This window comes from Clarias gariepinus, chromosome 22 (assembly GCF_024256425.1).
Source record: "Clarias gariepinus isolate MV-2021 ecotype Netherlands chromosome 22, CGAR_prim_01v2, whole genome shotgun sequence".
NCBI classification, from domain to species: domain Eukaryota; kingdom Metazoa; phylum Chordata; class Actinopteri; order Siluriformes; family Clariidae; genus Clarias; species Clarias gariepinus.
In genome coordinates, this window is record NC_071121.1 from 18,051,309 (window position 1) to 18,067,487 (window position 16,179).

At 39.6% G+C, this 16,179-nt stretch overlaps 1 protein-coding gene across 2 annotated transcripts in view; it reads left to right on the forward strand.

Moving 5' to 3' along the window:
- Positions 1-16,179, forward strand: part of baz2a (bromodomain adjacent to zinc finger domain, 2A) — a 116,335-nt gene that overhangs the window by 25,537 nt on the left and 74,619 nt on the right. For both annotated transcript variants that reach the window (XM_053482655.1, XM_053482656.1), the window contains 5 exons: positions 1,868-1,928; positions 2,320-2,428; positions 2,681-2,788; positions 3,992-4,220; positions 4,375-4,436. In XM_053482655.1, coding sequence (XP_053338630.1) covers positions 1,868-1,928; positions 2,320-2,428; positions 2,681-2,788; positions 3,992-4,220; positions 4,375-4,436 — 569 coding nt within the window. The remainder of the gene's footprint in view (positions 1-1,867; positions 1,929-2,319; positions 2,429-2,680; positions 2,789-3,991; positions 4,221-4,374; positions 4,437-16,179) is intronic.

A 16,179-nucleotide genomic window follows, 5' to 3' on the forward strand; every position in this document is an offset into this window, starting at 1 on the left:
TGAAGTGGGCCTAAACTAGTCAATGTCTTGAAGGAAAATCTGTTAGACCAGTGTTGTATTTGGTCATTGCGGAGCTGGGAGTGTGTGTCTGTGTTCAAAAAGTGTTCAGGCTCACTTTAATTTTTCAACCAAGAACTTTTTAGGGTACATTCAAGCTAAAAACAAACAAGCCAGAATTGAACAGAAATGAAAAGGGTAAGAGACTAAGAAAATGGCCTCTAAGTGGCGCAAAGGTAAAGTGAGCTGTGAGCTCTTGCAAGCGGAAGGAATGGATAGCGCTGTCCTCCGAGTGTTACCGGGGGTGCGTGACTAAGCAGTTCGAAAAGATGCGGCTGGCTGGCGTCACGTGGTTCGGGGGAAACACGTGATAGTCTTCGGCCCTCCCGACTGAGTGGACGTAGTAGCCTTAATGGGGAGTCCCCTAATGGTGGAGAGAAATTGGACATGACTGAATTAGGGCAAAAATCTGGGGGAAAAAAATCCAAAAAAGAAATGAAAAGGCGAACACTATTTCCACAATACAGCAGATAGGAGCTGCTTTTGTGTCAACTTTTATTTATTTATCACTTTTATACCCTATTATGTGACAACCGAGGATGGTGGCCAGGGGTAGCTCAGTGGTTAAGGCATTGGACTACGGTTCGGAAGATCCCAGGTTCAAACCCCACAACCACCGAGTTGCCACTGTTGGGCCCTTTAGCAAGGCCCTTACCCCGTAACTGCTCAGATGTATAATGAGATTGAAAAAAAAAAAAGTAAGTCGCTCTGGGTAAAAGTGTCTGCCAAATGCGTAAATGTAACACATTCCATTTTAATTGATAGAGAACAGAGAACACCGCACCTACTTCCTGAGAGCACAGACATTTTCACTCTCTTAGTCTTTCGTCTATTGATAGCAATGACATCAGAATTCAAACGTATTATCCCTGGATAATTAAAAGGATGCGTTTCTTTTGCGATGTGGCAACACATCAACCTTTTTATGCATGTTGGTTCTGTGACCCACATGTCAATTTATTGTAGCAGCGATGTTAAGCACATGACTTACAGTACAAGTTTGTTCTTTAAAACTTTGTCGTTTAATTGTTATGAACTGTTTCTTATACTGGCCCTCAAAAATTAATAACACACAGGATTTATTTTATTACTCTTGGAAGAAAAGAAAAAGAATCTTCTGTGAATCAAGGTAGTTGGGGGCACAGTCATCAAACAAACCATTGGTATCACAATACACCTGCATGGATTGAAATCCTTCAGTGCAGCAAGGCTTCTTTTTCAGTCTTTAGACCTTAAACCAATAGAAAATTCACGGAGAGAGCTGTAACTTCGAGTTGCCAAGCAACAGGCAAGAAACCATAAACATTTAGAGAAAATCTGTAAAGAGTAAGATCCCAAGATGTGTGCAAATCTGGTAAACAACTACAAGAAATGTCTTCCCACTGTGCTTTCCAGCAAGGATTTCTCTACCAAGTACTAAGTCATAGTTTTGCTCGGGGATCAAATACTTATTTTCCTCATTAAAATGCACCTTAATTCATAACATTTGTATTATGTGCTTTTTCTGGATTTTTGGTTGATATTCTGTTTTAATCCTTTACCATAAACCTATAATAAAAATTATAGACCCTTCATTTTTTTGTAAGTGGGCAAACTTCTGTAGGGGATCAAATACTTTTATCCCCCACTGTACATGCACACATAAGACAGAAAATTTTCGGAGACTGGTTTTAGGTCCTCCAATGTATGAAACGTAAAAATATCATTGAAAAAATGAGTTCTGACCAATAAATCAGAAAAAAAACTTTATATTTACATAGATGGTCTCTAAGGTGGGTTACATAGGCTTACATCCACTTGTTATTCCTAGGTGATACACCAAAGCGAAGAATTGCCTCAGAAGAGCAAGTCATTTTCCCTCTCATGCATGGGTAAGAACTATACGATTGTAAACTGGATAGGCCAAAAGGAATCCACAATATGTAAAAATATCAGCATAAAGTAGCATTAACTAAATCAGTAGAACTTAATATTTGAATGTTTTTTAACATTATTTATTTATTTGTTTGTTTTATTATTATTATTTGCATCATAATTAGTGCATTTGTATCACTGTGTAAATTTGCACATTACACTGGTGTATTCTATGTTATTTGATATAACAGGTTGTTAGTACAGTATTTAGTTGTTACTATGTAAAGTTGTTACTATGTAAAATACATTCATTAAAACAAAAAAAAACAATCCAGTTTTCTAAAGTGGATGGTGTACAGACGTGATATATATATTTTTTTTATGTCAACCTATGATTGGCTTTTTTAGATGGAGGCGAGAAATTCGTGTGCGGAAACTTGACAACCGACTGAAAGGAGAAACTTGGTACTATACACCCTGTGGGAGAAGGATGAAACAGTTTCCTGAAGTCATTAAGGTAATGCTCAATCATTCCTGGATGTCTGATAAACAGGAACTAGTTAAACACTTGAACAAAGCTGTGAATAAAGCCATTTTATTTATTTTTTTATGTTTGGACTGAAAAATTGGGAAGAAACATCAATACTTATGCTCATTTTGTAAATGCTTTTAATTTAAGTTTTGCTTCTTAAATTTATTAAATTTTTATGATGATTTATGTTATTGCTGTTTATTAAAATTTTAAATATAGACTTGGTATGTTTTTTAGTACCTGAAGAGGCATGAGGAAAATCTGATGGGAGTGACCAGGGAGCACTTCAGTTTTAGCCCACGTATGCCTGTGGGGGACTTTTATGAGGAGCGAGAAACACCTGAGGTCTGTGGGCTGAAAACTTTGGAGGATTATAGAAAAAGCATTTATTTGTCACACATACACTAATCAAGCATAAGAACACCTGCGCACATAAATATTCATGCATCTAAATCAATGGTCCCCAACCACCAGAATATTATATTTTTAATTTAACTTTACTTATATAGTGCTTTTAAAAATGATAATTGTCTTAACGCAGCTTCACAAAGTCTTTTTTTTTGGGTATTTATTTATTTATTTAAAAATTCAGCTGGAGGTGGTCCTTTTCTGGATACCTCAGGATCCTTGCTGGGTTGGCCTCTGTCTACTGGAGCTGGCAAATCTCCAGTTGCCTCAGGATGGGTAGAAAAAGAAGGAACAGGTGGAAAAGAATTAGCATAGCCGTCGTTCATGATATTAGCAGCACTAGATGATAATGGTGCATTTAGGTGTACTGGAGTACAAGGTTATGGGAAGAATTATGTGTATGCCAGTCTAAAGACATGTCCTTTTGTTTTTTCCCCTGATTTTTTCCTTTAATTTAGTCATGTCCATGTGGGTTCCTCCACCTTACTAGGGGGGCTCCTACATTAAGGCTACTACTACCACTCAGTAGGGAGGGCCGAAGACTATCACACGTTTCCTCCGAACCACGTGACGCCAGCCCACTGCATCTTTTGAAACGGCTTGCTCACGCCCCCTTGGGGTGGCGTAACACACTCCAGTGCTATCTGCTCCCTTCTAAGAAAGCTCGGCCAATCAGCTCTCACTAGACTTCCGGCTGCAAGAGGTTACAGCATCACCCGGTGATCAAACCAGCAATCTCCGGATGATAGGGCGAGCATTCTTAGGCCAAGGAAGATTGGAGCTCCCGCTGAGCTCCTGTCTAGTGTAAATGCGCCGGCATCTGGCACCAGCACCAGTGTAGTGGAAATGAGGTATTAGAGCCTTGTACGTAAGTGATGCTAGTTGTTGTATTCAATTCTAAACTTAACAGGTAGCCAGTGCAGGGATGTTCCGTATGACAGACCGATGGAGGTTATAGAGGTTTGATTGAACATGTGAATTTTTTAAGCAAATGACAGTAACTCTCTTATCTTAAGATGCTTACCAAAGAGTGAGGTATGACGATAAACCTATAATTAATTCTTCGTTCACTTAATTACATTCCTTTAAATTATTGCTTTTTTTTTTTGTTGAAATTTATGAAGGGGTTTATGATTACAGGGGAAGAAATGGTTTCTCCTGGCCAATGAAGAGGTCCCATCCATGATTATGGCAATAACTGGCAGACGTGGTCGCCCTCCAAACCCAGACAAGGAAGTCAAGCTTCAGTCTAGAGCTCGTCAGCTCAAGGGTGCCCAGCGTAGGCGTCCTGGCAGACCTCCTAAATTGAAATTTGTTGATCTACTGAGCAAAATAGATGCCAGAATGCTAAAGAGACTGGAGGAAAAAGGTAGGATTTAAAGATTTAACCGTGGAACATATAAACATATGGCATTTATAAAGAAGGAATGTAGGGCAGTTTTTGCATGGAGAGTTTAACTAATCAAATGGCTTAATTATTAAATCACAAGAAAACATATTTTTCCTTATTTTTATTTTAACAGAGGAGCTCACAGAGGAGGATAAAGTTAAATTGACCAAGATCAAGAAGAAAATGAAGAAAAAGGTGAAGTAGCTGTTTGTCAACTAATGGCATTCAAAGCTCCCACACAGCTTGATTAATTTCTAGTCTATTTGTTCAATTCAATTCAATTTTATTTATAAAGCGTTTTAACAATGGTCATTGTCTCTAAGCAGCTTCACAAAAATTAAAGAATTATATATATATATATATATATATATATATATATATATATTTATTTATTTATTTAGAAAAGAAAATATTTGGAAGCGTGTGTGTGTGAGAAAAATGTGTCTAGATAATAATTAGATGAATGAATGATGAATGAAATGTCTCTGATGAGCAAGCGACGGTGGCAAGGAAAAACTCCCTGAGATGGCAATAGGAAGAAACCTTGAGAGGAACCAGACTCAGGATCAGGGAACCCATCCCAATTAGGGAACCCATCCTCATCTGGGTGATAACAGATAGAAATAACATCATGTGTGTTGTGCAGGTGAAAGTTCAATATACCAGAAGTTATTTATATTAACATGAAGTCCAGTTCAGCACAGGGAGTCAGTAGGTGCAGAGGGCAGATGGGGTCTGGGTCACTGGAAGCACAGGAGCAGGATGTGTAGCTCCAGCCATCATAAAGCAGAATCCAGCTGGAGCTGGTCCTTCTCTGGATGCCTCAGAAACCTTGCAGGGTTGGCCTTTGTCTACTAAAGCTGGCACAATCTCCAGATGCCTCAGGATGGGTAGAAAAATACAGAAAATTTGTATAGGGGTTTAAGCAACAGACATTGTCACAAAGCAACATTTAAAAAAATATATAAATACAGAATATAAATTTTAAATTCCTGAATGTATCCTGAGGGAGTGAGAAAGAGTGAGAGGGAACACAGATTATTAGACATCATCTGATAGAAAGGAGAGTCTCATCAAATAGATTTTCTGTATGTTAGGAGGCTATATTAAGAGGGGGCATAAAGTTTACAGATAAGCTCTGCTCCTCCCTCAGACTCCTTAAAATCTGGCAATAGAATTCGCTATTGATGTTCTGGGGACGAATTCTTGATGCACAATGCTGTGAATGTAGAAAAAGACGATGAGCATGCACTTGGTCAAGCTGTGGACCTGCCTTGCCTTTTTCAGTCGTGGTGATGACGGACTTTTTCACTTTGAATAATGTTGCTGTGTCTCAGGCTTGTACTCATCCACCCAAGTATCATCACTGGTAATGAACTTCGACATGAAGGATGGGTCATCCATGCCACGCTGACGGAGTTCTTGGCATTTTTCGATGCAATGTTCGTAATGCTTCTGGGTCGGCAGCAAGACAAGTGCTTGTTAAAATCACGCAAGGATTGCCTGTACTGTTCCGTATGACAGACCGACGATGGTACCAATGTTGTGGATTGTTCTCCGATGCCTTTCTTCGCCGAAGGTTTTCGACCTTTAGCTTGCCTTCTAGTGATGTTCTTTGACTCATAGACAACGTTTTCAGGGCTTGAGCTTGTTGTAGGTCTTCTGTTTCTCTTATCGTCTTCCAGTAATGTTCTTCCACTCTTGAAGTGAGAATGCCTCTCAAAACACCTCAGAAGACTCATTGCAACATCATGCCAAACGTCTCTGTGGCAGATTTGCCCGGTTTCACACAAAAGCTCCCTCGTTCATGTATCTAGAATACAGTAGAAATTGACCCATTCATTCATTGTCTGATCAAGTTATGTATGGTCTAATGGTGACCTAGTCATAGTTTGAGTCATAGTAGTCAAGCCCCAGCATTGCCAACTCTCTTTAACCCTATCTCCTCCAGGGGCACTGTATCCTGCCTGACCCTGTGGTCTCAGCCCATGCGCTGACCCTTACTTCTTAACTGTGATATGCAAAACAAAATCATTTTACTGTCCTGTAAGTTTCATATGACAAATAATTAAATATTTAAACCATCACAAAGTTAAATATTTACATTTAAAACGAATAAAGTGGCTAATTACTAACATGAGAGAAAGAATGACTAAACAAGCATCAACAATCTAGCAATCATCTCACTGAAACCAATTCTTTGCTATGTTTACCTTAGTCAAAGATTTGTTGATTATTTTAGACAGCTCCGTCAATGTCTGTGAATAACCTTCACTTGCTGTCTTTAGCAAAAAATAAAATTTTTAATCATTCTTTAAGTAAATTTTAATGTGGCAGAATGGATACATAAATAGTAAAAGAAACTCAATGAATTTTATTATAATTTTTTAAATGAAACACCGACTCCCAAGAATGAAAAAAAAAAAAACAGGATTTATATTAAAAGGAGCAGCACCTTAAATACAAATGCAGTAATATTTAGGGTTTCTATGCATTTACTTTATCCAACATATCCTTACATATAGCACACCGCATTGATCTCGAATGGCTTAAAATACAATGATGATTATGATAGTCTAGCTTTCTTTTTTCTGTAAGGTTAATAAATTTGCTTATATAACTAACAGGAGAAACCAATTACAGTGAAACCTCGGATTGCGAGTAATGCAGTTTGCGAATGTTCCGCAAGACGAGCAAAGATTTTAAAGAAATTCTGTTTTGAAAAATGAGCAAGCCTTAGTTTACGCGTACCAAGTATCATGTATCACACATGTGCTTCTTGTTTTGATGCAGAGCGTCACGTGATTACAACTGAGCCAATGGTTTTTCTCTCTCTTGTGCTGCGGAATTGTGGTTAAATCTTCTCCCCTGCTGGGTCTTAGTGCGCGTCTCTTACTGGTATAATCAACATCCGTGCACATGTGTACTGTTTACTATAACACTGTGACCGTGTGTGTGTAAAACATATTTTATTTTGTGCTTGTAAGCGTGTGTGTACAGCGAGCATGTACTGTTTCTTATAACACGTGTGCACGAGTGTAAAGTAAAAGAAAGTCTCATTAGAAGGTTAAGAATCCATTTTCTCCCACAGCCCTCTCTGTCGTTATGTGTGTGTGCGCGTGAAATTTGAAACCGTGCCGGGTCACACTCTCTCTCTCTCTCTCTCTCTCTCTCGCTCTCTCTCTCTCTCACACACACACACTCACTGCTCTTTCAAGATTCAAATTGTCACGATCTGTCACGAAGGGACGTCGTGTCCGTCGGTTCGCAGAGGCGGATCCAGACGCAGGTGCAGGAACGAAGCGTTGACTGGTCGAGGATGAATGAGCGAGTGCAGAGCCGAGAAATCCGCTGGCGCTCAAATCGTGCCGCGAGCGTCACGCTAGGTTGAAGTCAGGGAGAGAGCAAGTTGGATAGAGAGCCAGGAAATCCGTCAGCGTGCTGTTTGTGCTGGGATGTGAAGATAAGCCGTAGTCGTGGAGGTGCGCGTTGGGTCGTGAGCCGTGAAGTCCGTCAATGTGGTGTCTGTGCTGAGTTGTAAAGACGAGCCGTAGTCGAGAGAGCGCGCGTTGGGTCGTGAGCCGTGTAATCCGTCAGCGTAGCAAACAAATCAGAATCGAAAGGCGAGGAGAAGAAAAATGAGAATCGGAAAAAACTTGGCAACGTGAAGGCTATCAAAGTAAACGCGAGAAAACTGGTTAGAGATACACAATAATCTGGCAAAGACCTGGTGCACTGCGCTTCCTTATAAGCTCAGGGAAATCAGCGCTGAATGAGAAACCGGTGTGCAGGCGGGGCAGAGCGGGGGCGTGGAAGTGACATGGAAGTGACATGACAGCGGGGGAAAACAAGGGTGCGTGATGAAGAGCATGACAGCGTGGGAACGGAAACGTCTAATGACAGGAGCGGTCTTAGATCAGCGCGGAGCGCTGAGAGCATGACACAAATAACTTTTTTAATCCAAGAGGGAAATTGCTTATGCTCGGTTACAGGTGCTCACAGTTGTTAACTAAGAAAAGGTAATAAAGGTAATAAATAATAATAAAAATAGTCAAAAAAAAATTCCTAAAACAGTAAGTACCATCAGAATATGACTCAAGACCACTTGTAAGTATTGCACGGTAATCTAGTATATGTATGTAATATTTTATTATTATATGTAATCTTGTATTACATATTTTATTGGGAAGTAGTATTGCATTTATCATATTATTAATATGGTAAGTGTTAATGTCCTTTTGTGTAACAGTTAATGAAAAATCCACATACATATGTGTATAAGTTACAGAGAAGAGTTTTATGGCTGTTGGGAGAAAGGATCTCCTGTGGCGCTCTGTGGAACACTTAATAGTAATCAGTCTCTGGCTGAAACTGCTCCTCTGTTCAGCGAAGACACTGTATAGCGGGTGAAAAGGATTGTTCAAAATGGATTGTACTTTGGATAGAATCCTCCTCTTCACCACTACATCCACAGAGTCAAGCTCCATGCCTAGCACAGATCCGGCCTTTTAAATTGCTTAGTTTAGTTTGTTCTTATCAGACACCTTAATGTTATCACCCCAACAGACAACAGCGTAAAAAATGCCACTCGCCACAACGGTTTCATAGAACATCCGCAGAATGGTGTTACAGACGTTAAAAGACCTGAGCCTTCGAAGAAAGTACAACCGACTCTGTCCTTTCTTGTAGAGTGCCGTTGTGTTGAGTGACCAGTCAAGTTTGTTGTCCAGATGGACTCCCGGATATTTGTATTCAGAGACCATGTCCACTATCTCCCCCTTTACAGATATAGAAGTCACAGGGGTCTTGCTTCTCCTAAAGTCTACAACCCTCTCTTTCGTTTTCCTGATGTTCAGTTGTAGGTGATTACGCTCACACCAGGAAACGAAGTCACCCACTACAGACTGGTACTCCGAGGTGTCACCCTCCTTTATACACCCAACCACAGAGTCGTCAGAGAACTTCTGCAGGGGGCATGACTCTGCAACGAAGACGAAGTGTATCCAGCTTCAGTCTCTCAAAGCAACAGGCCTAAAGTCGTTCTGGGCACAAGGACGTGGTGTTTTGGGCACAATGCATGATGTTTTCCACAGTGCAGGCACTTTCTGCAGAGAGAAAGTAGGCTCAGGCTAAAGAGGTACTGAACGACACCACATAGTTGGGGAGCACAAGATTTCAGGACTCTCGGATTGATCTTATCCGGACCTACAGCTTTTGTAGGGCTGATCTCCCTGAGGCCATGTTTTACCTGATCCACTGAGATATTGATTGCTGGGAGTGCAGGAGTAGTGACTGTGACTGATCTCTGTGTAGGGGAGGACATAGGACCAGGAAAGTGTGGATTGGGGCTGAAGCCGGGAGAAGTGTGAGACATAGGGACATCAAATCTATTAAAGAAAGTGTTGAGGTCGTATGCACGTTCCACATTTCCCTCAATAGCCTGGCCGCTTGTCTTATAGCCAGTGATGCTCCTCATGCCCCTCCACACCTCTCTTGTGTTGTTCTGTTTCAGCCTTTGTTCCAGTTTTCCCCTTTATGACTCTTTCCCCTCCTTGATTTTACCAGTTAGCATTTTTTGAGCCTTCTTCCCTTTTTTTTGCATTTAAACACGCTTTAATGTCCTTGGTGACCCAGAGTTTGTTGTTGGGGAAACAGCGAATATCTCTCATCGGTACACATGTGTCAACACAGAAGTTAATGTACTCCATGATGCAGTCTGTCATTCCATCAATGTCCTCGCCATATGATGCACTGAGAACCTTCCAGTCTGTAGCCTAGAAACAATCCTGTAATGTAGCAGTGGCTCCATCTGACCACCTTCTTACACACCTCACAGGCTGTCTCTAAACAAGTGGTTTGTATGTTGGCATGAGGTGGACCAGGTTGTGATCCGACCTTCCCAGGGGGGGAAGTGCTGCAGCACTGTAAGTGCCTTTAACATTAGCATACAGCAGGTCTAGTGTCCACATATTAAGTGATGTGGATTCTTCACAGAAAAACTGCTCTTTCGCGATTCTTTTCAAGGTAAAGTGCAGGTTCATTTGTTTGTTTGTTCTGTTAGTATGTGCTCACACGAGTGTCATTAGTGATGTTTCTTGCAAATTTTTCTGACAAAACAGTCTTTCCGTTAATGTGTGTTTATGTAAAATTTAAATAAGAAAGGAGAAAGGTTTACTGTGTAAGAAAGTCTCATTAGAAGGTTAAAAATCTATTTTTCCCTCAGCCTCTCTTATGTGCGCCTGTAATTTGACACCGTGTCGGTTTACACATTCTCTCTCGGGACAGGAGGGGCTTCACACACACACACACACACACTCAGCGCCTGCGCACATAAACGGAAACACTTATCTGTCGGGATTTATTTTTTGTTTTTTTAAAGGGTAAAGTGCATGTTAATTTGTTTTATTTTTACTTTATATTTTGTGTTAATTATTTTTGTTATTTTTTTTGGCTGTGGAAAGAATAATTTGTTTCTATTATTTTAAATGGGAAAATTTGCTTTGGTTTAGTGTTTTGGAATGCAAGCCCGCTTCTGGAGTGAATTATGCTCGTAATTCAAGGTTCCACTGTACATCGTAACCCCTGGAATCCAGTAAATGAACATAAGTACTGTGTGTATGTTTAATAATCATAACTGTTTTATTCACGCAAGATTGATTTGCACTGAGAACACGAAACAAATTAACCCGGAGGCCTGTGAAAAGTAGTTCCTGTCTGTATATTGCACCTTAAGCAGGCCTGGACTGACCATAGGGCATACCCGCCGGGCCGCCGTGCTGTCAGTCATAATTTAATATTTTTAAAAAGTTTATTAGGCCAACTTATTTATTACCGCAATGGTAGAGTATCTGAGACACGAATTGCGGCCCATTGGTTGACTGTCTTAAAGGACATTGAGCTAGTCCAATAAAAACTCAGGCCACGCCCTGCCTCCCTTCTGGCCAGGCCTTATCTCCCCTTGACAAAATCTGCTATTTAGAGTTCGACCGGAGTTTGAAATTAGTCCGTCTATAACAATGATTAAACCAGAAAAAGAGAGAAAAGAGCAAGGGGGTGCAGAGAAGCTGCAGGAGAAAAGATGCAAAAGCCTACAAGTGGAAGCAGCAAAATGTGCGAAAATCACAGAAATGTTTGCCACCACCACACGTTCAATTGCAGCTGCTGGCCATCAACAGTGCAGAGGCAGTCCAGAGTGCTCAGGCTGCCGGAGCGGCACAAGGGAGTGTACAACAGAGTAACGTCAACGTTAGTTACACAGATGAGGAGGAGGTGGTGAGAGACGTGACCCAGCAGGGACAGATTGAGAGGCTTCAGAATAGCTACGAGTCGGTAAAAAGTAGCCAAAATGTTGGCAGAGTGAAGGGAGGGACATTTATGTAGGGAAGACAAAGGGTTTTTTTGTGGTGTGTGTGTCACTCGTGCATTTGAGTGTTTGTCGACAACCTGCACCACTAGCCTACCTAGCTGCTACTCTGCCAATTAAGCTAGGCTACATTGCCATCTACATCAAATTAACGAGTGGTCTTACGTCTGTCACAATTGATCAAAATTGTTGTCAGTCTTCACGCAGTACAACAAATAAACCCCCAGAGCTATATAAATGACATGACTGACTATCGGATTTCTAGGTAGACACACGTAGGCCTAGTACAGACACACAGAATGATGACAGCGCATGGAATTAACAATGAAAATGTTGTCTTCACTAAATAGTAAGCTATCCGGAGGATTTGTAGGCTAACACTGTGCAAATGCTCAAATTATTGCAGTCAGACTTAAAATCTTTTAATAGTAGACTATGAGTTCTTCATCCTTGCTAGGTTGGAGGCCACTCATGTGTGTGTTCGTGTGTGTGTGTGTGTGTGTGTGTGTGTGTGTGTGTGAGAGAGAGAGAGAGAGAGAGAGAGAGAGACAGAGAGTGAGAATTGCTTATAAAAGACTGTATAATAACAATAATAATAATTAAGAATTTTTTTTTTACCAAGGTTATTCGCTTCCATGCAGGTTACTGTCGTTTAATGTTTGAAACAAAACAGTGAGCGCGTATATCCTTTAATATGTCATATGCCTCAGCATTTTGTTTAAATAATCATGGTGGGCCGCTATGGCCAAAAATGCCAGGGCCATTTTTTGGTCCCAGTCCAGCCCTGACGTTAAGGGTTTGTAAAGCACTGCACCGATGGTGATGTTTGAGTGTTACCATTATAATTGTTGCCACACAGTCAAACTACTCATACAAATAAACTTTAAATGCAAGAACATTTTGTTTTGGAAAATCAAGAATGAAACAAAATTCTTCGTATACTGCAATTATGCAAACATGCCGTACATTAAACTATACTTAAAACCAAACCTCATTGCTTGAGGCATACGTTTTAATAAAGTAATGCAAAACCAAAAATTAAATAAACTGATAAAAAGTGACTCAGTTTGAAAATGTACATGGGACCATGTGATTGATCTGGTTTCCATCTACTACTTTGTACTTCTTCCTCATACCCAGTGTTCCATGGATAGACTCTATCTATCACAGCCATGGCCAGGATAAAACAGGTACAGTACTACAGTGAAATAAATAAATAAATAAATTACAGACTTTTTAAAAATAACATTGTCACATCTGTCACATCCATCACAGAAAATATTGGTAATCATACAATGTTTTAAATCATCCTTGTCACAAAATATTTTATTATGGGTACATTAGACTAGTCCCTGTTACAAGTTTTTTTTGTTTTTTTTTTATAAATCAAAAGGTTTTTCAATAAAATGTCCCATTACCCATGCCTTAAGGGCCATAATGACACTTAAAAAGATCACCATCACTGTCATACATTATAAATCTCTTTTCACATGCCTCTAGGTACATCTTTTTTTCTGTGTTCTTAGTGGAAATGAATGTTCTACTGTATGTGTGAGGTGCGATGAACTCTGTGACTAAGATGAATAATCATGTGCAAAGAATTTCACTGTCACCACTGGAATCTAGCAAAGCAAAACTAGTACTATTTTCCATTTCTTAATTATAAAAGCATATTGAGAAAATGTTTGGAGTTTAGAGAAATAAAAAGATAACCATAACCGATATTGTATTTTAAAATTCAAAAGTATTTCATGAAATGCATTTCAGTTGTATTGTATACTGTATTGTAAGATTTGTGGAAAACCTCCTTTTCACCAGTAATCCAGTTCTCTTTGTGGTTTAGTGTATGAAACAAAATGGATTAAACTAATGATAAATTTAAAAAAAAAAAGTTTATTAGTTAGTAAAACAATTAGTTGAGTAAACACAGACAACTTATTGTGCCTTGCAGTATAGATTGTGTTGGCAACAGATACATTTACAAATGAAACATAAATATTGAAGAAATATGCATGTACATTCTAATTGGTATTTACTATATTAGTTAATGCATTTACACAGAGTCAAAAGATAGAATCATATCTGACAAATGATTGAGCAATAAAACCTCTGACCAAACAATATATCCTCTATAGTGTGTATGTAATTGCAAATTACTACCAAACACTGGGAAGACTTATACTGTTAAAAATAAAATAATAAGACTATAAATTTACATGCAGTAATAAATCATTTACCATTAACAATTGCTTGGCTTAAAGGGAAACTGTGGAACTGAATCATCTGCAACAAAAGATGTAACTCAAAGCCGAAACTGTAAACGTGAAGACTTGACTGTAAATGCAAACTGAGGCATGAAAGCAGTGGAGAAAAAGGAAAGTAAGCATAAATGAGCAATCAAAAGCATAATACCAATCAAATCAGTAATCAGTTGCTAATTAATCACCCATAATTTACATTTAGGCTTTTGACAGATGCTCTTATGCAGAGAAACAATAAGTGCTTTGAAGGAGGTGGGGGGGATTAGTATGTACAGTATGTGAAGGTCTGGTTAGGTTATCTAGGAGTTGAGTCATTTTGACATATTTGTATTCTTCAGGTTTAACAGGTAAAGAGGAACCATGAAACTACAAAACAGGTTGTACCTAAGACTTCCACCTCTGTTAAGTGAAGCTTCTATTTCATTAATTCCTAGGAAGATCAAGATCTTTTTACTCAAGGAAAGCCAGACTTCCCCTCCTCACTCTGGTAGTTAGACCCTAATGACTCTCCCTCCTAATCTGTCTTAATTGCTCTTTCTTCTTAATAACTTTCTTCACACACTATCTAACAACTCCCCCTCCTTTTAGCTTCATTATTGTTTATGTAACTAGACTTTTTAGATGGGAGGATCCTTAATACAAATATGTGGAAGCTACTTGGATAAGTAGTTAAACATTTGAACGTACTGTAACAAGAAAGAAGTCCTGTTGGCATGACTCAACTCCCAGATATCACCTTAGTAAAAACTAATTGCTCAAGTTATCTGAGACAGATGTAACAGTAATCTGGTGATGGTCTTGGGCACCCAAGGCCTATTTACGTCCCTGGGGAGCAAAGGCCAGCCCACCCAGCCCGATCCCACAGAAAAGCCAAAGCAGCACAAACTGCTAAAAAAAAAGTCAGTGGTGGCCACCTCTAAAAAAAAATATCAGAACAGTCAGAATATCACAACCCTGCCTTACCTTGGGCTTAGCAGGTAAAGTGTTCAAGATTAGCATATTTTCCAAATTCCCCAGATCTCAATCTGATTAAGTACCTTTAACAGACAAATAAGCCAATCCATGGAGGTCCCCCCCTCACAATCCTCAAAACCCTAAAGGATTCACCACTAACGTCCTGATGCCAGAAACACCACACCACCAGAGGTCTTGTGGAGCCATGCCCCACGCCAGCACAAGGGGATCCTAAACCTAAAAAAATTTTTTTTATGGTTTAAATTGTGGCTGATTGGTGAATATGCTATATAGCTGGTTGGTACCGTTGTATTAGTGAACGTTATATTGAATAAACCAGTGCATGAAAGCATGGAAATGAGTCCTGAATTTCCAACATACTTGATGTGAGCGTGTTCTGCCTGATATAATTAAAATACAGTGAAACCTCAGATTGTGAGTAACACGATTTGCGAGTGTTCCGCAAGATAAGCAAAGATTTTAAATAACTTTTTACTTGAAAAGCGAACAAGTCTTGGTTTACAAGTATCATGTATCACGCATGCACTTCTTGTTTTAACGCAGAGCGTCACGTGATCGCAACTGAGCCAACAGTTTTTTCTCTCTTGCGCTGCGGAATTGGGGATAATTGTCTCACCTGCTGGGTCTTTAGAGCTCGTCTATTACTGGTATAATTAACAACCGTGCATGCGTGTACTGTTTTACTATAACACTGTGACCACGTGTGTGTGTAAAACATTTTTTATTTTGTGTTTGAAAGCCCGTGTGTACAGCGTGCGTTTACTGTTTCTAATAACACACGTGTGCGCGAATGTAAAGGAAAAGAAAGTCTCATTAAAGGTTAAAAATCTATTTTCTCCCTCTTTGTCGTTAAGTGTGTGCGTTATGTGTGAGCGTGTGCGTAATTTGACACCGTGCCTGTTCACACTCTCTCTCGCCTTTACTGTGTGTGTGTGTGTGTGTGTGTGTGTGTGTGTGAGACACAAAGGCGACAGAGAGAGAAAGAGAGAGAGAGAGTGTGAACCAGCACGGTGTCAAATTACGCGCGCACGCACATAACGCACACACTCCGCAGCGCAAGAGAAAGAAACACATACACACACACACACACAGCGCCTGCGCGCATAAACGGAAACACCTATCTGTCGGGATTGATTTTTTACTTTTTTTAAAGGTAAAGTACAGGTTCATTTGTTTTATTTTTACCTTATATTTTGTGTTATTTATTTTCATGTGTTTATTTTTTTGGGCTGTGGAACGAAAAATTAGAATTTATGTCCTATGGGAAAATTTGCTTTGGTTTACAAATGTTTTGGAATAAGAGCCCACTTCCGGAACGAATTATGCTCGTAATTCAAGG